General features: G+C 47.5%; 2 protein-coding genes across 6 annotated transcripts in view; one reads left to right on the plus strand and one right to left on the minus strand.

Annotated features, from left to right (window-relative positions):
- Positions 1 to 24579, minus strand: part of LOC144258221 (uncharacterized) — a 160273-nt gene that overhangs the window by 24738 nt on the left and 110956 nt on the right. The window lies entirely within an intron of this gene.
- Positions 997 to 20478, plus strand: LOC144258258 (uncharacterized). 5 transcript variants are annotated; one of them, XM_077806687.1, is made up of 5 exons: positions 997 to 1108; positions 2541 to 2623; positions 4306 to 4432; positions 14340 to 14453; positions 14856 to 20478. In XM_077806687.1, the coding sequence occupies exons 2-5, from the start codon at positions 2558 to 2560 to the stop codon at positions 16583 to 16585; spliced, it is 2037 nt and encodes a 678-aa protein (XP_077662813.1). In that variant the 5' UTR covers positions 997 to 1108; positions 2541 to 2557; the 3' UTR covers positions 16586 to 20478. The 5 variants fall into 5 exon arrangements, with proteins under 5 accessions (XP_077662813.1, XP_077662811.1, XP_077662814.1 ...); XM_077806685.1 differs by having other exon boundaries at positions 1034 to 1108; positions 1957 to 2623; XM_077806688.1 differs by lacking the exon at positions 997 to 1108 and adding an exon at positions 1674 to 2085.

Raw genomic sequence — 24579 nt, forward strand, 5'->3', positions numbered from 1 at the left:
CTGTCCCAGACTGAGGTATCATTAGAGATTTTGGAACAAATCGATAAATTAAACAGCAAAAAGCCAGCGGGACCAGCTGTGAAATTGCAGAACTACTAACGGTGGTCTGTAAACTATCATTTAAACCCGCTTCTGTACAGATGACTGGAGGAGAGCTAATGTGACGCCCATTTTTAAGAAGGGCTCCAGAGGTGACCCTGGCCATGACAAGCCTGTAAGCCTGACTTCCGGGCCGGGCGAACTGTCTGAAACTCTCATAAAGAACAATATGGCCAGACACAGAGATGAACAGAATTTGTTGGGAACCGTCAGCGGGGTTTTAGGAAGGGGAATCAGCCTCACCAAGCGGCTGGAATTGTCTGGGGGGGTCGACAAGCTGGGGACCGAGGGGACCCCGTGGACTCAGATTTTCAGAAACCCTTGGACAAGGTCCCTCCCCAAAGGCTCTTAGGCAAACTAAGCTGCCCGGGGGTTGCCTCCCTGAGCACCCCGGGTCCCAGCAGCCCCCGGCCCGTGTCCCGCTCCCCAGGGCGCAGCGCCCGGGGCAGGTGCGGGGTCCGGGGCTCCCCAGAGTGGCCCAGACTCCCGGGGCGGCTCTTAGCAGAGCCCAGCTCCCGCTCCTGGCCGGGGGGCGGGGCCACGGGAAAGGGGAGGAGCAGGGGGCGGGGCCTTGGCGGAGGGGAGGGGTAGGGGGCGGGGCCAGGGAAGGAGCAGGGGGCGGGGCCACGGGAAAGGGGAGGAGCAGGGGGCGGGGCCATGGGAAAGGGGAGGAGCAGGGGGCGGGGCCACGGGAAAGGGGAGGAGCAGGGGGCGGGGCCTTGGCGGAGGGGCGGAGCAGGGGGCGGAGCGGGGGGGCCCTCGCTCCTGGGGTTCGGGGGCTCAGCGGCGACACTAGGGGAAGGGGCCGAACCCGCCCCCCCCGCGCCAGCCGTCGCTGAGCGCTGCGCATGCGCCGCGCCCGCCACGAGCCGGTGGAGACTCCATCTCCCAGCAGGCCCGGCGCCGCAGTTTCCGGGCATGCGCAGCTGGCGCTAGAGGGGTGGGGGGCCGTTTCCCCGCCCCTCGTCCTGCGTCCGCGGAGGGAGCCGGGCCCGGGGACCGACAGCGGGTGAGTGCGGGGAGGGCCGGGACTCCCCCCCCTCCGCGGAGCCTGGCCCGCCCCTCCCCCCGCCGTGGAGCCTCCCTTCCCCGTACCGCGTATGGCAGGCCCCGCCCCTATTCCCAGCGCCGCGTTCCGCCCTCGCCCGTTATATCCGTTAACGGCCCCGCGCCCCCCCCCCCCCCCCGCCCGTTATATCCCTTAACGGCCCCGCGCCCCCGCCCGTGGCTGGTCCCCGAGGCGCCGGCGGCCGGGGGAGCGGGCGGGGGAGCCGGCGCGGGGCTGGCGGGGGCGGAGGAGCGGCCTCGGGGAAGCGCTGGGCTGGGGCAGGGCCGTGACTCTGCGCCACGGGGTCCCGGGGCCGGAGCCTTCGCCGCCCCGGGCAGCGGCTCCCTGTTGCGAGCCCCCCGGGGAGCCGCCTGCGCGCCCGGCTCCTGCCGGCTCTGCCCGGGGAGCGAACGGGGGCTCAGCCGGGGAAGAGACTGGGCCGGGCCGGGGTTCGCCCTGGGCCTGCCGGGAGGGGAAAGGGGGGGACGGGACGGAGGGGGGGGGGGAGAGCGGGACGTGGCGGATTTCGGCGTCTCTCCCCAGGGCAGGGATTGCGGGGGGGGGGGTGAAATCTCCTCTGCTCCCCCCCCCCCCTCCGCCAAACCTGGCAACAGCCTTCTCCCCTTTTCTCGACCTGTGCGGTGTGGAGAGGAAATCCATGTAAACTCCCTGTGTTCTCCCAAACTATTGACTAGTTCTCTCTCCGCCTCAGATTTTTCCCCATGTTCTCTCCACTGTCAGTTTACAGTCTCCTCAGACTTGGGGTGTTTCCCCACCCATTTTACCTGCCGCAGTTTCTCGTTGTGTAGGTGGGAAACTGTTGCCCTGAGCCCTTGTGGGATAGCTCCTGGAGAACTGGTAGGGTGACGCGGCGTTTACAGGTTTCAGAGCAGCAGCCGTCTTAGTCTGTATCCGCAAAAAGAAAAGGAGGACTTGTGGTACCTTAGAGACTAACCAATTTATTTGAGCATAAGCTTTTGTGAGCTACAGCCCACTTCATTGGATGCATACCATGTTTACAGTTACGCTGTGTTGATCTCAGTACATTGACCCTGGCTCAACATTGCTTGGGGAGCTGGTGTTTCCGGGTTGGCATAATGGACCATTTACATTGGTGGAGACTAGTTTAAGTGCAGAGACACACGCAACTAAGTGCATGCAATGCAGCTACACTTGCAATGCAGTGTAGACCAGGTCTTTGTAGTGTAGACCAGGCCTGTGGGGGTTTAATCCTGGTGGGAAGACCTACCTCTAATAAAATCACTGTTTTGCTGTGTGACAGAGCCTAGAATGTCAGTTTCCAGGGAAAAAGTCTGGTGGGGGGGGACTCTGTGTGTGAAATGGACAAAAGCTCCTTCTGAAAACTCTCCAATTGCTCTTTTTGCCTCGACAGACTACAGAATAACGTCGATGTTTTGCTCTGGATCGTCCCACTGTTCCACAGGAAAGGCAATGGCTGCAGCAGAGTTATCTGAGGTATGGGATTATCACGGACATGGTTGGTGGGCTGTAGCTGGAGGGAGATGGTCAGTAAATGTACAGGAGGGTGGGAGCTGCTGGAGATGGGAGAGGGCAGGAAATACCCAGGGTGGGGAAAGGGAGGGGACAAACTTGCCAGAATGAATTCGGATTAGGCCCCACATTGAAGGAGAAGACTCCTTGGTTTTGGGTGTGGAACTTTCCCCTGTTTGTGGAACAAGAAATAACCCCCTGGCCAGGGCTACAAAAACTTCCCAGGCTCCCAGTGCTGCAGCCCGAACCAGCTGACACACTTCATAATTTGACACGCTTCATTATTTACCACTATCCTAAACTTCGTGTCATCTGCAAATTTCATCAGTGATATTGTGTTCTCTTCCAAGTTATTGATAAGCAAGTTAAATAGCAACAGGCCAATAACTGATCCCCATTGGACCCCAATAGAGAAACGCCCACGTGACAATTTAGAGTTACATTTTGAAATGTATCAGCTGGTTTTGAATCTAGTTAGTGTATGTCATGTTAATTTTGTATTGTTGTAGTTGTTTAAGTATCCTGCTGTACCAAGTCAAATATCTTAGAGAAATCAAAGTGTTTTACATTAATGCTATTGCTTTATCCACCAAATTTCTGAACTCCTTAAAAAAAAAAATCCAATTAGTTTGAGAGGATCTGTTTTCCCTCAATTTATGTTGATTGGAATGAATTATATTACCCTCTTTTAATTCTTTAATAATACCCTCCTTCCCCCCCATTATCTTGCCTGACATCAAACCTGGGGTATTATCTTGGTCATCCCTTTTACACTTTTTTTAAATATAGGGGCAACTTTAGCTTTCTTCCAGTGTTCTGGAGTTTCCTCAGTGTTCCAAGAGGTATGTAAAAGCAGCATTAATGGTCCTTAGAGCTCCTCAGCTGCTTTTTTAAAACTCTTGAATGGAAGATATCTGGAACTGCTATTTTTAAAAATGTCTGACATTAATAGCTACTGTTTAACATCTTCATGAATTACTATTTTAATGAAAAGACTGTCGTTGTCGTCATAAACGTATCACGACATCATTTGCTTGTTTTCCCCAAATCCAGGAGAGAAATAGTCACTGAACATTTTTACTTCTTCGGTATTATTATTATTATTGATGTTTCTGCCCTTTCCATCTAGTAATGGACCAATAAAATTGTTAGGATCTTTTTGTTATTAATATACTAAAATAAACACAATGCTCCTTCATATTTCCTTAATTCTGCTGGCCAGAGAGTTCTCCATTTGTTTCTTTGCTTCACCTTACTAATTTTCTACAATTCTAAGCTTCTGACATTTTTCCTGTCAACTTTCTCTTCCTTCCAGGTGTTCGTTTATATATATTATATAATTTTATGGGGGGATATTGGGATTCCCGCCAGGAGACTGTCCCTGACCCTCCTGGGGACTCCATTTCCTGTATCAGTCTCTGGCTAGTAAGTGTGTGATGAATATGAAGACCCCTGTCCCCTCTGTCCACTGGCCAGCGTGAGGGGCTCTCTTTTTCTTCCCTCAACCTGGTGCCTCCTGGCTGCTCAGGATGGGAGTGGGACTGTGCTACCATGTCATTCCCAGAGCTTCCATTTTCTTGTTCCTGCTCTCCCATGAATCCTGGGGTTGTACTAAAGTACTAAGTGTGGGGCTCTTGCTCTTTCAGGGGCCGGTGACTTTCGAGGAGGTGGCTGTGTATTTCACCGAGTCAGAGTGGGCTCTGCTGGACCCCGCTCAGAGAGCCCTCTACAGAGATGTCATGCAGGAGAACTATGAGTCTGTGGCCTCACTGGGTAAGCCTTCCTGTCCTGTTGGTTATTGGAAGCTGTGGGTTCTCTAAAGAATCTCTGTAGTAGTAATTCTATACCTTTACTACTCATACATGTGTACACTGGATTCCATGTCTTGTCCCCCCTTGGCTTATGTCGCGTCCCAGTATCATTTTTAGATGTACACAAATTTTAAATGACCAATGGCACAGAAAGATTTTTTTAAAAATTATTTAATTTATCCTTATTGGATGCATTAAAGTCCAAACCCAACACTTTGCTTTCTCTCCCAGGGCTACGACCATTGGATGTGGGAATTTTGGAAATATTTCTGTGATTCCAGTACATACCTCAGTTTCCCTCTGTGCTTGATATTACTATAATCTGAATGTAAAGACCAGGACACATGGGGTGTTTTTGTTACCTAGCTGTCATGCAGTTCACACAGAGAGCTCTCTTGGAACTAAAGGCATGTCTACACTACAAGTGCAATGGCTGAAAGTGGCCAGCTGAGAACTGTTCCGTACACCTAGCTGTGTCTAAAGTGAGGGCTAGGCTGACCTAACTATGGGTACGTCTACACTACAGAGTTTCGCCAGTGCCGTGTGTGTTGATTAAAGCAAGTTCTTCTTTGCGTGATGATCCCTATTGAATTCCACTGAGGCTAATCTGCATGCGCCATGCTCCCAGAGCCGGAGCTTTTTACAGTAGTAGTGTCTGTGGGTTCACGTGTGCGCCCTTGCATTGCCTTGTGGTTTTGCCTGCGTCTTCAGTTCCCTTTCACTGCCACATGTTCCAAGTCAGAGCTTCTGCTGTCCCCTCGTCTGTGGTGATGCATTTTCTTTATTTAGTCAGGGTGTAACCTGCACAATTTAAAGCTCCCACCCCCTACCCGTTCTTGTGTATACGCAGGGACAAGGGGCCCAACTTTATCCCTCCCTAGGCTCGGGGCCAATATCCCTTCCTAGGGGTCTCCGGGTTCTACAGGTCTGCAGAGCCTTTTCACGGTGAAAGAGACTAACACAGTAATGTCCTTAAACATGTGCATGTATTTATTAGCAACAAATCAATAGAATACACACGCCAAGCATCAAAGGCTCACCACTCCCAGCAAAGACAGCTGGATGTCTCCCAGTGGGCAGTCAGGATCTGCTCTCGTCCGGGGGTCCGACTTCTGTGCAGTATGGTCATGCAGGGATAAAAGACCTGGCACCTTTGGCCTTGAGCTGTATCTCAGAGTTTAGTTACAATGAGCGTGTCTTCTGACCCCCATTATATAGTTAAAATGAGGATTTCTCTTATCTCTTCTTTAACCAATTAATTTATTTAAGACACAGCTATGATGATTTAACTGGGAATTGGTCCTGCTTCGAGCAGGGGGTTGGACTAGATGACCTTCAGGGGTCCCTTCCAACCCTGATATTCTATGATTCTATGAAAACACTATCCAATTATTTTCACTATACAGGGATTCACGTGCCTAAGACCGCCTACGCATTAGCTTTTGTGTTTTTCAAAGTTAGTTAAAACTTCTCAAGGTCTACTTATCTTTATGCTTTGTTAGTGGAATACACTGTCAGGGTAGAATTGCTTAAGCAGCAGTAGACCAGGACACTCTGCCTATTGAAAGTACACTTTCTAACTATTTACAATTTCTTTAGCAACAGCAAAACTTCTTACTTTTTCTTATCAGACAGAAACTGCAGAAACTCAAGGCTAACTTATCCATTCTCTCGACTTTGTGAGTATCTATCTATCTCCAATTCATAGGGCTGCAGCTAATACTTTTCTATCTGTTTGCCTATGACAAGGCCGAATTCCCCGACTCTGTAGTTTTGTTTGCAATTTATGGTGGCTGAGCCTACAAGATGGCTGTGGGTTATGCTAGGTCCAGGCCTCTCATTACAAGGACTTGGTTTTATGTAGTAGTTTTCTGGTTTCTGAACGTTTCGTAGGATTAAGGACTGGGGACGCCATTCTGGCAGTTTCCCACCAAACAATCCCCAACTCCCCACTTCGCCCCCAGCAGCTGTGTCTGGGTACTCTCTATAGTCAGGCTTTTCCTGGTTTCTATAGTGATTTTTCTTGTTTCTGAAAGTTCCGCAAGGCTCAGGATGCAGTTCCCCTCCAAACCTTCCCCCCCTCTCTCCCTTCAGCACCCAGGTTGGGATGCTGGATTATAACTAAGAGGACAGGATTCAATGTCATTTGTTCTCCCTCAACAACGAGCACCAATGCTGTCTGTACTGCTTGTGGGAAACCCACACCACATCCGGGTGCAGCATCTATCTCTACTTCCCTGCCTGTACGCGGGAAGACAGAGCCCCTCCCCCTCTCCCCTGCAAGAAGCACCTTGTGGAGGTCACCACTGGGCCACAGTCAAATCCTGGCCGTGGAACACCCCAGTACATCGGACTGAATCCAGGAGCTACTGGTACCTGAGTCCCTGGGCACCAGCGCTGCAACAGCAGGATTAACCGGTTTGGCCATATGGGAGCTTGTGGCCCCAATATTCGTCTTCATAACAGTCCTGTTCAACATGGGAATCCTCTCCTGTAGCACAGACCTGTCCTTCGCCAAGCAGGCATTTGAAACAGGGATCAGCCCAGCCCTGATGGTACTGCCAGATCCGGAGGGATTTCTCCCATCATCCTGAGACGAGGCGGTGTCATCGACTCTCTCCTTCCCCCAGACTACTGCTGTCAGTTTCAAGAGCTGCTAGGAAGGATACCTCATGCTCTTGAAATACCATTGGAGGAAGTGCAGCACACGCAGCACCACCTGCTGGACATTTTGCACGCATTGGTACTGGCCGGGGTGGCCCTATCAAAGGAGGGCACTCTCCAACAGACACACACTGTTGGATGGCACACAGAAAAGAGGTACAGTGTGCTTCCCCCGCTCCCACCCCCAAGGGTTCCAAGTTCTATTCTCTTATCCTCTGCCCAATTCCCTGGTGATTCAGGCTGCTATGCAGTGAGCTAAACAACAGCACCCACGCTCCACCCCAGCTGACAATGAGGGCAAGAGACTGGACCTTATGGGTTGAAAGGTTTTCTCCTTGGACAGCCTTCGGTTATGGATCTTGAACTTCCTGGCAGTGATGGCCAAATACGACTTCTTACAGTGTGGACATATGGCAAATGAGCTTCCTCAACAGTATCATGCCCAATTCCTATCAAGTATAGAGGAAGGCAAGTTGGTCACAAAGTCCATACTTCAGGCTGCGGTTGATTCAGCTGCAGTTGATTCAGCAGACACATCCTTGCGCATTTTGGCAACTGTAATTGTCATAAGGAGGGAATCTTGGTTTCCCTAGAGAAGTTCAGAATATGATCAAAGATCTCCCTTTTGATGAATCACACCTCTTCAATCAAAAGACGGATGACCCCTTGTACTCACTGAAAGATTCCATAGCCTCTCTGCGATCCTTAGGCATATAAGCAAAGCAAACGTGTTATCACCTGCCATCTTCTCACAGTGTTACAGAATCCCCAGTTTTACCACCAACAGGCCTATGAACCTCCTCAGAAACATCCTATAGTCCACAGATCCCATCCACCTGTTCCGACAGAGCAGTCCTCCACACAACACCGTCTGCCCTTAAGCTATATTTCTGAATGCAAGCAGAGAGCCGTCTCACTTCGCCTGCATCCCAAATTTCTACCAAAGGTGGTTTCCTGCTTCTATTTCAACCTACCTGCTTTCCCGAATCACATGCTTTGAATGAGGAACAGCAGCTTCACTTCCTGGATGTACGTCGGGCCCTGGTCTTTTACTTACAAAGGACAAAGTCATTCCAGAAATCTCCTCGGCTATTTGTCGCCATAGCAGAGAGAATTAAAGGGCAGGCCATATCCACACAGAGAATCTCGAAGTGGGTCTCAGGGTGAATTGAGCTCTGTTATCAATTGTCAGGATGGTCCCAACCAGGTGGGATATGGGCCCATTCCACAAGAGTGCCAGCATCGATTACCGCCACGCTCCGTGACGTGCCCCTTATGTACATATGTAAGGTGACCACATGGAGTTGGATACACATCTTTTCTTCTCATTATGCTACAAAGTGTGGCAGTGTATACATTGCAGTGTAGGCATAATTCATGTCTATACTGCAAACTTAACTCGACATCCAACCGCCACAGTTATTAAGTTGGTTGTGCATGTCCACACCACACTCCTTGTGTTGGTGGAGTGCATCCTCATAGCAGTGCTTGCATTGATGTAGAGAGCAGTGCAACTCGCCTCAGGGGTTTTTGGGAAGGGCTTGCAATGCCTCATGGGACCAAAACATTCTCACAGGAGTGACTGGAATCATGGCTTCAACATCCAATGATGCAGTTTTCTCCACTGATTTTGTCTGCAGCCCACAGTATTTTGCGCCTTTTTTTCAAAAGGCTGGCATAGCCTTGGGTACGCCATCTCCAGAGAAGCATGGACTCCACTCAGCTGTGCACTGTTGTGGTGAGCGTTGCAAACACCACACGTGTCTTATCCTATAGGATATTTCCAGAGCTGTGTCACATTCTGTGCTGCAGTTCCTCTCAATGTCCTTCAAATAGCACTGCTGGAAACAATGGAACAAAAGTTTCTGGTTGCTGTTGGCAGCTGCCCTGCAGCTGAATATGATGGAGTGCTGGTTCTGGTCCCGAGAAACGAGCACTGACCGGGGGGATTGCATCTTTGTGCAGGTATGGGATTATGAGCAGAGACCGCAGAACTTTTGTATGCGCAAGGCCACTTTCCAGGAACTGTATGTGGAGTTCTCCCCAGCCCTGAATTGCAGGGACGTGAAACTGAGACCTGCTCTGACAGTGGAGAAGCAAGTGGCGATTACTGCGTGGAAGCTTGCAACTCCAGATTGCTACTAGTCATTGGGGAATCAATTAGAAGTGGGTAAGTCCACCGTGGGGGTTGCTGCGATCCAAATAGGCAGGGCCATTAAACGCCTTCTGCAAAGAAGAATAGTGGCTCGGGGCAATCTGCAGGACATACTGAATTGTTTTGCCGCAATGGGGTTCCCTAACTGCAGTGCGGTGATAGATGGCCTGCATATCCCTATCTTGGCACCAGACCACGTTGCCACAGAGTACATAAACAGAAAGGGAAACTTTTCTATGGTGTTACAAGCGCTGGTGGATCACTGGGAACATTTTACTGACATGAACGTGGGATGGTCTGGGAAGGTGCATGACGCGCACGTCTTTTAAGAACACAGGTCTGTTCAGAAAGTTGCAAGCAGGGACTTTCTTTCCAAACTGCAAAAGCACCCTTGGGGGCATTGAGATGCCAGTGGTGATATTGGGAGATGCAGCCTATCCCTTATTCCTGTGGCACATGGAGCCGGACGCCTGGACAGCAGTAAAGATCGGTTCAATAATAGGTTCAGCAAGTGCAGAATGGTGGGTGAATGTGCCTTTGGCCATTTGAAGGGTCACTGGTGCATTTTGCTCACTAGGTTAGACCTCTGTGGGCGGGAAAAACATCTCCCATGATTATAGCTGCTTGTTGTTTGATTCATAATATATGTGAAGCAAAGGGCGAGAAGTTTCCACAGACGATCCACCTCCCCACCCCATCCCATCTGCTAATTTTGAGCAGCCAAATACCAGGGCTCTAAGAAGAGCTCAGGGTGGACAATGTGTCTCAGGGAGGGATTGAAACTCATTTTAGTAATGACCCACAATAATGTGCGCTGCTATTCTGTATCATTCCTACCCATAGTCTGAACCTTGCTGTGATTGCTGTGCTTTGTTCTCGTGCACATCCCTCCACCTCCCCTCACCCCGTGCTTTGAATTAATAAAGATGATTTCATTTTCAAGACATACTTTTATTGCACACAGATGTAAACACTGAAAGATCTGTCTAAGAATTAACCTTGGAAAGATGATGGAATAAAATTGGGAGTGGGAAAAACACATACATTCTCTCTATAAAAGTACAGCGGCCTTGCCTGTCATACATCAGCACATGTGCAGCTGTTGTTCCTAGCACCCTCCTCTGGGGTTGAGTGGAAGGGATATTGCAGTGTTCCCTTTGCCTAGTGGAACGTGAGGTGGGGGAGTACAGTGATGTTGGAATGTTGCTCTGCAGGGGCTGAAGAGGGAGTCAAACCTCAGGGTTTTTTTCCCGAAGGTCAACCAGAAGCCTCAGCATGTTTGTTCCTTCAGAATCCCCAGCTTCTCCTGCAGTGGGCCATGCTCTTTCTCTTGGGATGCTCACCTGCTCGCCATGTCCTTTTTTCTGAAAGCAGTCCTCCACACCCTTTGCTGTATCCACTGTTCCAGAGGCATTCGTTATCTCATATTCTTTTGTCTCCATCTTGTCTGGGAGAGCCTCTCTGCCGGTGTGGAGGAAGAGCTGAAGGCCACACTTCCAGCTATAACACATCCAGAGCACAAAGGAACCAGTCAGGGCAGACCCAGGCTGTAGTGCAGAATTTCTATAGAGAAATCACTCCACTGAATCCATGCCAGTATAAAGCATAACATTTTCATTTCTACAAGGTATTTATTGAGCCAGTCTGCTGTCCCAGCTATGGTGAGTATGGCATGGGGGCAGGGGCACCAGACCATCTGCAGCGGGAGGGGAGCCACCTGTGGCGGAACCAGAGGTGGCCAGGGGACCATGCTCACCTCCCCTTTGTAATATGGACGTTGTCTGGAGGCTGGGAACCAGGCTTCCCCATCCCAAACTGCAAGCCTTGGCAGAAGTGGCTCGGGGTGGGGGGAGGGTGCTTGTGCTGGCGTGTGGCCACTACAACATTTTCCTCCCCCAGCCCCCACCCTCTGTTTCCATTGCTGCTCTCCGGTGCCTCAGGCTTGCTGTTTCTGAGGTCAGTGCTGACCCCTGCCACCCAAACTAGGGTCAGGTTTTGTGAAGGATGAGGGAAGGGGCAGTAAATCACAAGGAGGGATTGCAGCACCTCCTGAAATATGTAGTCTTTGCTCTGTCTTGGTCACTTTCTGATCTGGCAGAGGCACTCCGCCAGTGTGCAGGGGGTTCCCCTGAAGGCCATATCTGCAGAAGCACAACAATTACATGGACGTATTATTCTTAGTTCACACACAGCATCGAATCATTACAGTAAAATGCATCTCTTGTAACTTACCAAGCACACAGCAACACAGTCATGTACATTTCTATCCCCTCACCCACTTCCACGCTAAACAAAGCAAAGGAAAGTTGGCCATCATAACCATGCAACATCAACTCAAAGAATCACTTCCCAGGGGTTTCCTCTCTTGCTTCTTGCTCACTGGAGTGGAATTCCTGGGACTGGCTAGACAACTCCGAAATGGAGTAGAGTTCCTGACTCGCCATCCCACATAGTGTGTAGCCCACGGCTGCATCTCCATCTGCTAACTCCACCTCCTCATCCATGACTTTGTTGTCAGGGTTAGGTTCACTTGACTCTGCGTTCAGCCACGCCATGCATATGAGTGGTGGCAGCATCTACCCATCAAGGTTACTTAAAAAAAGTAAATTTTATTAAAAACAAAAAGAAAGAAAATACATCCAGAACTTAGGCTTTTGCTAGATTTTAAAAGAGCAATTCCAAAAATCAAGCACCCAAAATAGCTTTCTTGGGGGTTCAGCTTAAAGGTTACAAGCAAACAAAAGCATCTGGGAAAAAAAAGGAGTACTTGTCGCACCTTAGAGACTAACAAATTTATTTGAGCATAAGCTTTCGTGAGCTACAGCTCACTTCATCTGGGGTTAGCACAGAGGAGTCTGCAAGCCAATGAGAAATAAAAGAAATAACCCTGATCACGTCTAGCTAAACATTCTGATCTATGGACACATTGGAGTTCAGATAAGTAGTTCTAGGCGTGATCTGATGACTTATAATCATACCTGGCTTAGCTGCGTATAGCATGGCTGCTCTGACCCTTCAGCCCAGAGAGAACAGACAAAGGGAAAGTTTCTTGCCCAATTTTAAAAAGTTCTTCCTTTCCATTGGTCAAGTGCCCACTTTTTTTCTTTACCTGGGGGACTTTTTAACCCTGTACAGGTAAAGCAAGTAAAGAACAGCTACCAGGAGGGATTTTACAGCTAACTTGCTGGCTGGGTGTCCATCAAAGTAGCTATCCCCCCACTTTATTTATTACAACAGCCAAAGGGAAGTTTTCCCTCCAATTTTAAAAAGTTCTAGCCCTCCCATTGGCTCTTGTGGTCAGGTGCCCACTCCTTTCCTTTTACCTGTGGGCTTTTTTAACCTTTTACAGGTAAAGCAAGCAGAGAACAGCCACCAAGAGGGACTTTATAGCTAACTGGCTAGCTGGGTGTCCATAAAAGGGAGCTACTCCCCCTTCCCCTGCTTCATTTATCGGAGCCCTACACAGTTGGTAAACAAAGCAGGTATAGCTACCAGGCCTCGATGGAGATGTCTTTTCTTCTCTTCTCAGGCACTTGGTCTGTCAAATGTCCCCCAAAGCAGGGTGTTGGCTACCTGGAGATCCTCTGGTCCAAAAGTCCTTCGTAGCAAGGTTTTGTCTACCCTGCCTGTTCTACAGCATCACAGGCCTCTTCAGATATTAATTGGGAACTGCTACTATACCTGTGATATTCTTAGTACTTACACCACTCGCTCTCAAAGGAGTCGCATGCCCCCGAAATATGCCCTGTGGGCATTTCATTACTTGTTTTCCTAATTAATATTTTTGGAAGAGGGCTAAAGAGGGACAGAGACCAAAGATCACTTGGTGTATGCTTTCTCATCAATCATTCCCTTGAGCTGTTAGGGTGGTGCAATCCCAAAGGGTCATCTTGATCCAGGTCAGTTAGTACCATGCTCACCGTTCAGGTGTTTTCTGCGCATTTACTTAGTGAGCTGGCCATCAACTGACCATGACCAAAGTTCCAGCTAACTAATACACACACACCCACACCCATACACCCTGGTTGTAACCATTCATAATCCATGAATGCTGACACAACTAAGTGCAATTTCAGCATACCATCTGATACTAAGAGAACCCTGCTCCCAGAATCCTTTAGCAAATTCAGACGTCTCCAGCCTTACACATTCATATTAACAACAGTCATTCATAATAATTCAGCACCATCCCAATAAATATGATTGATAATATTCACTGTCCTGCTGCTTTGAGCAAAGGAAGCTGGCCTGGGGATGTTACCCCTTAAAATAAACTGGGGTTAAACAGAATCTTTGTGGCAAGATGTGAGTGAAAGCACCCCTGTAATCACACCCTACACAACACTGTAATAGCCTTTGTACAAAATATGCCTTGTGAGGTATCACTTGAAAACCAATAACTTACTGGTCAATAATTCAGTGAAATTTATGTAACGAAGTTGTATGTAAAGTTATGAATTCCCCCTGTATGATAGGTTTCAGAGTAGCAGCCGTTTTAGTCTGTATTTGCAAAAAGAAAAGGAGTACTTGTGGCACCTTAGAGACTAACAAATTTATTTGAGCATGATGATGTTAGTAGATGTTCAAACTGACACAGCCATGACTAGGTAAAAGTTGTTAACCCAGTCTAACCTAAACAACGGAATGTTTATTTACCTCAATTTGCATATAAGTAATAGGGTCCTTGAGACAGCAAGAGGAGGAAATGGCAGGAGCCAAGGCAAATTTGCATTCAGCGTACACAGGAGAGAAGAATAGTACATAGTAACCAAGGCTGGTGGAGGCCAAAGTGGGACTGGACTGTTTCTCACAGGCTGCTGGGTCAGGGCTGTAGCCTTCCACAAACACTCAGGGTATGACCAGCGTGCTGGTAAGCTGTTTGTCAGCGGCCCAGGTTGGGAGCTACAACACCAAAGCAATGTGAGGCACCCAGGATTACCCAGGGCAGGTGGTGAGGCAACCTTTCGGAGGTCTGGATTGCACACCCAGAATGTGACAAAAGGATCCCACAAATTCAATTCATCTTGCTTGTTTTCTGTCACTTGTGCAGGGTTTCCAGTTTCCAAACCTGATGTGATCTCCTGCCTGGAACGAGGGGAGGAGCCATGGGTCCCAGACCTCCAGGACTCTGAGGAAAGAGAGACCCCGAGAGATACCTGCACAGGTATCAGTTAAACCAGCACCAAATCTGTCCCTGAATTAAGGAAATATTTAGGATTCCTACTAAGCCCTTGTGAGCTGTCTGAATTCAGGATTGTTTTCAGGAGATGTGGCATCCTCATGGCAGACTTCACTTACGGCTTCCTACCTGTCCTGACTCATGCCTGACAGTAGCTCCCTCTCCAGTCTACTTTCTCCCTGTATGTTTGGTTGAGATTTAGACCCAGAATTGATCCCCTCCTCTCTCTCCTGTGGGGAAAGGCTTGGGGGAGATTCAGCTCTTTCTTTGTTTGATCTCTCTGTCACTTACTTTTGTTTGTTCCCCCCTTTCTTCCACTCCCCTCTCTGAGGTTCCCTTTTTTTCTGGCAAAGGAAGTGACTTATGTCTGGTTTCTCTCTATCCTAGCAGATGATGGGATGGTGAATGAGAATGAGGAGGAGAATCCTCAACAAGACGATTCTGAGCAAGTAGAAGCACATGAGACGTTATCGGAAGGATCCAAAGGGAATGTTTCCTCGAATTGTGCGCAGGCAAATGCCTGTGAGAGTCAGCACAGACCAGAAGAAAAGTTCAGTAGAGGCTCAGACCTTATTAGGCATGAGAGAATCGACACCGGGGGAACACCGTACATCTGCCTGGAGTGTGGGAAAACCTTCAAACATAACTCAGTCTTTATCATACATCAGAGAATCCACACTGGAGAGAGACCATACATGTGCCCTGTGTGTGGGAAAAGCTTCAGTCGCAGCTCAAACCTTATCACACATCACAGAATCCACACAGGGGAGAAACCCTACACTTGCCATGAGTGTGGGAAAAGCTTCAGTCGGAGCTCAGAGCTTAGAATACATAGGAGAATCCACACAGGAGAAAGACCCTACACTTGCTGTGAGTGTGGGAAAAACTTCATTCGGAGCTCAGAGCTTAATAAGCACCAGAGAATCCACACTGGAGAGAGACCCTACAGATGTACTGAGTGTGGGAAAGACTTCATTTATAGCTCACAGCTTGTCACGCATCAGAGAATCCACACTGGAGAGAGACCGTACTCATGCCCTGAGTGCGGAAAAGGATTCACTTCTAGCTCACAGCTTGTCTCGCATCAGAGAATCCACACAGGAGAGAGACCCTATTCATGCCCTGAGTGCGGGAAAAGCTTCAGTTCTAACTCACAGCTTGTCTCACATTGGAGAATCCACACAGGGGAGAGATCCTATCCATGCCCTGTGTGTGGGAAAAGCTTCACTCATAGTTCACAGCTTATCACACATCAAAGAACCCACACGGGAGAGAAACCATACACATGTCCTGAGTGTGGGAAGAGCTTCAGTCGGAGCTCAAACCTTATCATGCATCATAGAATCCACACAGGTGAGAAACCCTACACTTGCCTTGAGTGTGGGAAAAGCTTCAGTCGGAGCTCAGAGCTGATCAGACATCAGAGAATCCACACGGGAGAGAGACCTTACACGTGTCCAGAGTGCAGGAAAAGTTTCACTCGGAGCTCAGATCTTAGTAAGCACCAGAGAATCCACACTGGAGAGAGACCCTACAGATGTCCTGAGTGTGGGAAAGGCTTCCGTTATAGCTCACATCTTGTCTCACATCGGAGAATCCACACAGGAGAGAGACCCTACTCATGCCCTGTGTGTGGGAAAAGCTTCACTGATAGTTCACAGATGATCACACATCAGAGAAGCCACACAGGGGAGACCCCCTACACATGTCCTGAGTGTGGGAAAGGCTTCAGTTGGCACTCAAACCTTATCACACATCAGAGAATCCATACGGGAGAGAAACCATACACATGTCCTGAGTGTGGGAAAAGCTTCAATCGGAGATCAAACCTTGCCGCACATCACAGAATCCACACAGGGGAGACACCCTATAGCTGCCCTGCGTGTGGGAAAAGCTTCAGTCGGAGCTCAGAGCTCATCATACATCAGAGAATTCACACAGGAGACAGACCCTACACTTGCTGTGAGTGTGGGAAAAGCTTCATTCGGAGCTCAGAGCTTATCATACATCAGAGAATCCACACTGGAGAGAGACCCTATAGATGCCCTCAGTGCGATAAAGGCTTCAGTTATAGCTCACAGCTTGTCTCACATCAGAGAATCCACACAGGAGAATAACACTATATTTGTATTCAGTAGGGCTACCCAAAGATTTTTTGTTTCTTTTTTGTTGTGGGTTTTTTGGTTGGTTGATTGTTTTTTTAATATATTGGCTAATTCCCACATATTGGTCTTTAAGGTTGATTGCACCATTTCCTTTACTGTCGTCTTGCAGCTCCCTTCAGGTGAGTTGCTGTCTTCTACCTTTTGCAGTTCACCTTACTTTGGGGTGAATCCTGTGATCCTTTTTTTCAACTCTTTAATTTTATGAGTTATGGGAGTGTGTGTCCCTCCAGGCAGAAATGTCCATCAGTCCGAGTTGGGGGAGAGAGGGTTGACCTCATCTAGCTACAGTGAGATAAAAACTATCTGTGCCTTGTCTGCACTAGAACTGTACATTGAGTTAGGCCATGTCTACACTACCAATTATGTCAGCAAAACTTATGTCACTCAGGGGTGTGAAAAAAGCCCACACTCCTGAGTAACATAAGTTTTGCCAGCGTAATTGGCAGTGTGCACAGCGCTATGTCGACGGGAGAGTTTCTCCCACCGACGTAGCTACCGCCGCTCATTGACGGTGGTTTAATTATGTCAACGGGAGAGCTCTCTCCCACCAGCATAGAGCAACTACACAAGAGATCTTACACCAGCACGGCTGCATCAGTACAGCTGTGCCACTATAAGGTCTCTAATGTAGACACCGGCTAAATTGCTCAAATTAGCTATCTTGATGTAAAAACACAACTCTTTTCAGGGCAGACATAACCCAGGTGCAATGGTTGTGGTTAGCTTTCCCCTTGTGATGACCTGATCTCCATCACTCTTCAGCCTGGGCTACACTGCGGCGGCGGGGGTTGAACTAAGATACACAACTTCAGCTATGCTATTTGTGTAGCTGAAGTCAAAGTATCTTAATTCAACTTACCTGGCCGTCCTCACGGTGGCAAGTTGACCACGGCGGCTCCCCCGTTGACTCTACTTACTTTTCCTGCCGAGGTGGAGTACAGGCATCAATTCGGGGATCAATCTCTATCCCATATCAAGGTTCCTTCCCCACTCTGACTCTAGGGTACAGATGTGGGGGCCTGCATGAAAAACCCCCTAAGCTTATTTTTACCAGCTTAGGTTAAAACTTCCCCAAGGTACAAACTATTTTACCTTTAGCCCCTGGACTTTATTGCTGCCACCACCAAGCATCTAACGAATATATAACAGGGAAAGAGCCCACTTGGAAACGTCTTTCCCTCCAAAATCCTCCCAAAACCTACATCCCCTTTCCTGGGGAAGGCTTGATAAAAATCCTCACCAATTTGCACAGGTGAACACAGACCCAAACCCTTGGATCTTAAGAACAATGAAAAATCAATCAGGTTCATAAAAGAAGAATTTTAATTGAAGAAAAAGTAAAAGAATCACCTCTGTACAATCAGGATGGTAAATACCTTACAGGGTAATCAGATTCAAAACATAGAGAATCCCTCTAGGCAAAACCTTAAGTTAGCAAAAGACACAAAAACAGGAATAAACATTCCATTCAGCACAACTTATTTTATCAGCCATTTAAACAAAACAGAATCTAACGCATATCTAACTAGATTGCTTATTAGCCCTTTACAGGAGTTCTGCATTCCTGCTCTGGTCCCCGCAAAAAAAAAAAACACAGACAGAGAGGACCCTTTGTCTCCCCCCCCCCCCAGCTTTGAAAGTATCTTGTCTCCTCATTGGTCATTTTGGTCAGGTGCTAGCGAGGTTATCTTAGCTTCTTAACCCTTTACAGGTGAAAGGGTTTTTCCTCTGGCCAGGAGGGATTTAAAGGTGTTTACCCTTCCCTTTATATTTATGACAGGTGCCAAGGCCCTTTTCAGTTTGAGGAGGCCAGCTATTAGAGCATGTCCATTTAACCCTCAGACTAGGCTGTGGAAACCTTCAGAACTTTTATTTTTTGTGTCACATGAAGCCGTGTTCTCAGCTCTCTGTGCTTAGGTATCATGCTCTGATCCTAAATCAGACTCATTGGGGCTGGAAATGAGTGTCACAGACCTACAGGGGGAATTTGAAAGGATCCCAAACAGATTAACCTTTCTGTGCTTTAATCCTTGTTTCTGTCTATTGGCAAAGTTGCTTTCAGGATTTTTCCAGCTGAGCTGGGATTGTTTCCAGATGGGAAGGTTGGCTGATATTCCCCATTATGATAATTCTAAAACCTTTGTAACTAGCATGACAGAATAGTAATGAGGTGATGCTGTGTGAAGAAGGTTTGAGTGGATCAGAGGACAGCGCAATAGGAAAATCTGTTCTAATTTTGGCATCATGAGAGTAAGATGTTCTGGAGTTTCATTTTATATGATACTGAAACTGTCTTATTCTCTTGTGTGTTTTGGGTATCTCTCTTTCCTGAGGGCATTTGATAACATAACTGGACTTCAGTTTCTTTATGATAGGGTGAAGTTCAGTTTTTTGGTGGAGTTTGAGACAAATGACCATTTACTAAAACAATAATTTCTTTTCATGTATGTCTATTTTTCCACTCCTCCATTATGACATGAAGGAAGTTCAAGAGCAGTTCAGTCGTCAGGAATGAGTACTCAAAGCTATTGGATTTGCTACCACAGAAACAGTAGCATTTTAAAAATTCTACATCTAACTAAGGAATGGAATTGAATAACAATTGACCCAGACTATATGATCACATATTGTCTTAGAGGATTCAATATTCCACAGTAAGTGACTCGGAACTCAGCAAAATGCCCATGTATTTGGGTCACAAGTCAGTTGTGGCCCAGACCTAACAGGAGGTGTCTTCTGAAGATCTCTCTTTCATAATCAAGTGCATATTGTGTATTATTTCAGAACACAGTTCCTACCTATGTAGAGATGGAGAAAATGGAAGTGGTATTTTTGCTGAGTTTACACCTTATAGATGCTGCAAATATATATAAAATAAAATCCGTTGTGAGTGTGAGATAGCTGCAGCAGTCGATCTATTTTTAATAGATACCCCACCTTTGGTAACTTACACGGCTTGTGAACCAGGCCCATATCTGTGCCACCAGATTAATAAATAAACTGGGCATGCCTGGTTGGGGAAGTGATTCCTCACTCTATGACTACTGAGATTTTCTGTGATGTGGTAAAGGATTCTACTCCAGAGAAGTAAAGTTACCCTGACCATGGCTAAGGATTAGACTAGTTTTTAAGTAGAAATAATAGGCACCCAGTGGCTAATTTTTACCCCAGAGATGGAAACTAGGGTAACTTTAGGCTCAGGTAAGCTGTTTATGTTAGAACACTATCTCCTAGTTCGGTGGCAGATTATGGTTCAAATGATGTTGTGGTAAGATAGTGGGGAGTTGTCCTTTTACCATTTGGATCCAGAGTTTTATGAGCCAAAGAAAGAAACAGTTGATGCCTTCAGAGGACAGCCCTTCCCCATGGATCCCTATCTGGCTGTCTTGCTGGAGAAGAAGCACTTCCATGCTGTGCAAGTGATGTTAACCAATGAGGGAATGAATGTCAGACTCCCAAGCTCAGACTGCAGGACTGATGACTGTTGAGTCCTGATTCCATGGTTCTGTCTCTCAGTTTTGCTCCCATGTCCTATGAATTTGCATCGCTTCTCCATCTCCTGCAACTTTGAAAGATTAGAAATTGTGAAAATAGAATACAAGTGTATTTTCTCAAGAGAACACATTTGAGATGACTTCCACCAACACTTATGACCGAAGACCCAGAGAGAAATGAGCTCCCAGAAATAGCAGGCACCTATGTTAGTACAGAACACAACTTTACACAAGACTGACTTGGTGGAAAAGGGGATTCAGAGAAAACTAACACAGATGATAAAATTGTGCAGCCTTCAGATATGTTGTTACCAGTGAAAATGAAATTAAACAAAGTTTATTGCAGAATAAGAGACTGATTGTGATTATACTGATTATGAATTTATTTGCAACACTGAAAGTTATCTGGGTTTTCTTCTGGGTTCAGAAAAGAATTAGATTAAGTTTATGTAGTATAGGTCCATCAATGGCTACTAGCCAAGATGGCTAAGCCTCTGACTGCCAGATGCTAGGAGTCAATGATACGGGATGGATCACTCGCTAATTGACATGTACGTTCCTCCTGAAGCATCTAGCATTGGCCAATGTCAGAAGACCGGATACTGGGCTAAATGGACCATTGGTCTAACCCAGTATGGCCATTCTTATGTTTCTGTCTCCTGCCTCCCTCCAAGTAGTATATGAAAGGTGACTAATCCTGTAAAGTTTATTTGATGTAATTTACCCTCTTTGGATTAAGGAGTTCTAAAGTAAAACCTCACTCAAAAGGGGGTTGGTGTATAGTAGTATGTAGGAGAAATAGTGTATATCAAAATAAAGACCTAGTATAGACTTTAATTATTACTATTTCAAATGGATTTTTGATAAGCTTTTAAAATAATATTTCTGTTGAGAAAAAATTACATAAGGAGACATGTTGTGTAACATTTTACCCAGTTATAAGGCAACAATCACTGAAATCTCCAGTTCTCTTATTTGCAAACCAAAGTTTATATCCCGTCTGTCAGGAGGTGCCTTAATTTAAAATGGTGATGGGTACAAGATAGTAGGTTTTCTCGTTTTTTAAGTTTTGGTTTTTTGCAACCAGTTTTTTCCTGGGTGCTGTCATGGTTCCTTCCCCACTCTGAACTCTATGGTACAGATGTGGGGACCTGCATGAAAGATCCCCTAAGCTTATTCTTACCATCTTAGGTTAAACGCTGCCACCACCAAAGTGTTACACAAAAAACAGGGGAAGTACCCACTTGGAAACATCTCCCTGCCAAAATATCCCCCCAAGCACTACACCCCCTTTCCTGGGGAAGGCTTGATAAAAATCCTCACCAATTTGCATAGGTGAACACAGACCCAAACCCTTGGATCTTAAGAACAACGAAAAGCAATCAGGTTCTTAAAAGAAGAATTTTAATTAAAGAAAAAGTAAAAGAATCACCTCTGTACAATCAGGATGGTAAATACCTTACAGGATAATCAGATTCAAAACATAGAGAATCCCTCTAGGCAAAACCTTAAGTTAGCAAAAGACACAAAAACAGGAATAAACATTCCATTCAGCACAACTTATTTTATCAGCCATTTAAACAAAACAGAATCTAACGCGTGTCTAACTAGATTGCTTACTAACTCTTTACAGGAGTTCTGACCTGCATTCCTGCTCTGGTCCCAGCAAAAGCATCACACAGACAGAGAGAACCCTTTGTCCGTCCCGTCTCCCCCCCCCCCAGGCTTTGAAAGTATCTTGTCTCCTCATTGGTCATTTTGGTCAGGTGCCAGCGAGGTTATCTTAGCTTCTTAACCCTATACAGGTGAAAGGGTTTTTCCTCTGGCCAGGAGGGATTTAAAGGTGTTTACCCTTCCCTTTACATTTATGACAGGTGCCAAGGCCCTTTTTAGTTTGAGGAGGTCAGCTATTAGAGCATGTCCATTTAACCCTCAGACTAGGCTGTGGAAACCTTCAGAACTTTTATTTTTTGTTTTTGATATCTATGGGGTCCTCACATCCATGCTGCATGCGGTTTGCTACAATTAATACTTTAAGAAAACTCCTAGGTGAAGTGAGACTTTACCAAAGTGACTTTGGCCCAAAGTGATAGTCATTTCAACTGGCTCAGGACACATTGTCTGTATCCAAGGAGTTTTCACACCTGATTTGACTGGACACCTCAGGGAGTCACTGTAAAGTGGGGTAAGGTGGAATCATCAATTGTAAAGGTCAAGAGAAAGGTGGAAGTCCTTCACCTTCGAGGTCAAACAGCTGTCTAACAGAGACTGATGTACTGTGACCCCAAGACTGATCCCCTCTGGGGAAGGAAGTCACATCATCAACAGGCTATGACAGCCCTGACTAGTCTGTCTGTATCTAAAATAGCAGACTAGCCTTCACTGCAGCTACACCCCTACACTCCCTTGGCATTCTAGTAACTTGCCATTCCTTTTTCTATTGTTTCTCTTTTGTTTTTATTTGCTGGAAGACATAAGAACGGCCATACTGGGTCAGACCAAAGGTCCATCTAGCCCAGTATCCTGTCTTCTGACAGTGGCCAATGCCAGGTGCCCCAGAGGGAATGAATAGAACAGGTAATCAAGTGATCTGTTCCCTGTCACACATTCCCAGCTTCCAGCAAACAGAAGCTAGGGACACCATGCCTGCCCATCCTGGCTAATAGCCATTGATGGATCTATCCTCCATGAATTTATCTAGTTCTTTTTTGAACCCTGGTATAGTCTTGGCCTTCATAACATCCTCTGGCAAGGAGTTCCATGGGTTGACTGTGTGAAGAAATATTTCCTTTTGTTTGCTTTAAACTTCCTGCCTAATAATTTCATTTGGTGATCCCTAGTTCTTGTATTAAGAGGAGGAGTAAATAACACTTTCTTATTTACTTTCTCCACACCAGTCACGATTTTATAGATGTCTATCATATCCCCTCTTAGTCATGTCTTTTCCAAGTTGAAAAGTCCCAGTCTTCTTAATCTGTCCACATATGGAAGCTGTTCCATACTCCTAATCATTTAGTTACCCTTTTCTGAACCTTTTCCAATTCCAATATATCTTTTTGAGATGGGGCGACCACATCTGCATGCAGTATCCAAGATGTGGGCGTACCATGGATTTATGTAGCAGCAATATGATATTTTTAAACCACCAGCTGCACGTTTGCTGTCACGTTGCCCAGGATGTCATTAACACATCCCGAATGGCAGTGCAGTTAATTCACAGTTGCCTGATGTGCTGTCTGCCATGGATAGGAGCAACATTACATTATTTTTGGCATTCACAGAACAGCTGCACACAATGGACGATCGCTTTTGAGCTCAGGAAACTAGCATTGAGTGGTGGGATCGCATCATCATGCAGGTCTGGGATGAAGAGCAGTGGCTACAGAATTTTTGGATGAGGAAAGCCACCTTCCTGGAACTGTGTGCAGAGCTCGCACCAGCACTGAGGTGCACTGACACCGAAATGAGAGCTGTCCTCTCTGTGGAGAAGTGTGTGGCGATCACTGTGTGGAAGCTGGTGACTCCAGACTTTTGCTGGTCAGTCCCAAATCAGTTTGGAGTCGGGAAGTGAACGGTTGGGGCTGCGTTAATGCAAGTGTGCAGGGCCATTAATCGCATCCTCCTAGGAAGGACCATGACTCCTGGCAATATGCGTGACAGTGGATGGCTTTGCAGAGATGGGTTTCCCTAACTGCAGAGGGGCGATAGATGGCATGCGTATCACAATTTTGGCACCGGAACACCCTGCAACATAGTACATCAATAGGAAGGGGTATTTTTCTATGGTGTTGCAGGTGCTTGTGGATCATTGAGAGCATTTCACTCACATCATCACAGGGTGGTCTGGAAAGATGCATGACACATGTATCTTCAGGAACAGCGGCCTGTACCGAAAGCTGGCCCCACGAGGCCCGCGGGCGGGGTAGGTCGCTCCCAGCCCTGCAGGGCCACACAAAGGGCCGAGGCGCCCCTGCCTGCCTGTCCCCGCGATTTGCCGCGCATGCGTGGTGCCAAGCAGGCGGAGACTACATTTCCCAGCACACCCGGTGCACAGCAGCCCTTCCCAGGCATGCGCAGCACAGCTCGCACCGAGGGGGCGTTTCCCCACCCCCGCGCCCCTGCCAGAGCTGGGCGCGCAAGCCAGGGCGGGTCTCCCTGTGCCCGGCTGGGGTGTAGGGCACAAGGAATGTGCTGCCGCTGGTAGGGAAAGGGGTGGTAACAAAGATGCTAGGTCAGGGGTGGCCAGCCTGTGGCTCCGGAGCCGCATGCGGCTCTTCAGAAGTTAACAGGCGGCTCCTTGTACAGGCACCAACTCCGGGGCTGGAGCTACAGACGCCAACTTTCCAATGTGCCGGCGGGTGCTCGCTGCTCAGCCCCTGGCTCTGCCACAGTCCCTGCCCCCCCTCCACCCCTTCCTGCCCCCTCCCCTGAGCCTGCCGTGCCCTCGCTCTT

This window comes from Eretmochelys imbricata, chromosome 28, assembly GCF_965152235.1.
Source record: "Eretmochelys imbricata isolate rEreImb1 chromosome 28, rEreImb1.hap1, whole genome shotgun sequence".
Classification (NCBI taxonomy): Eukaryota; Metazoa; Chordata; order Testudines; family Cheloniidae; genus Eretmochelys; species Eretmochelys imbricata.

Excerpts from the sequence above, each read along its gene's own strand:
- LOC144258258 (XM_077806685.1), top strand. The coding sequence starts at position 2,438 with ATGTCAGTTTCCAGGGAAAAAGTCTGGTGGGGGGGGACTCTGTGTGTG. Across the intron at positions 2,624-4,305 it reads CTGCAGCAGAGTTATCTGAG|GGGCCGGTGACTTTCGAGGA; the intron begins GTATGGGATTAT and ends TTGCTCTTTCAG. Across the intron at positions 14,454-14,855 it reads CCCGAGAGATACCTGCACAG|CAGATGATGGGATGGTGAAT; the intron begins GTATCAGTTAAA and ends TCTCTATCCTAG.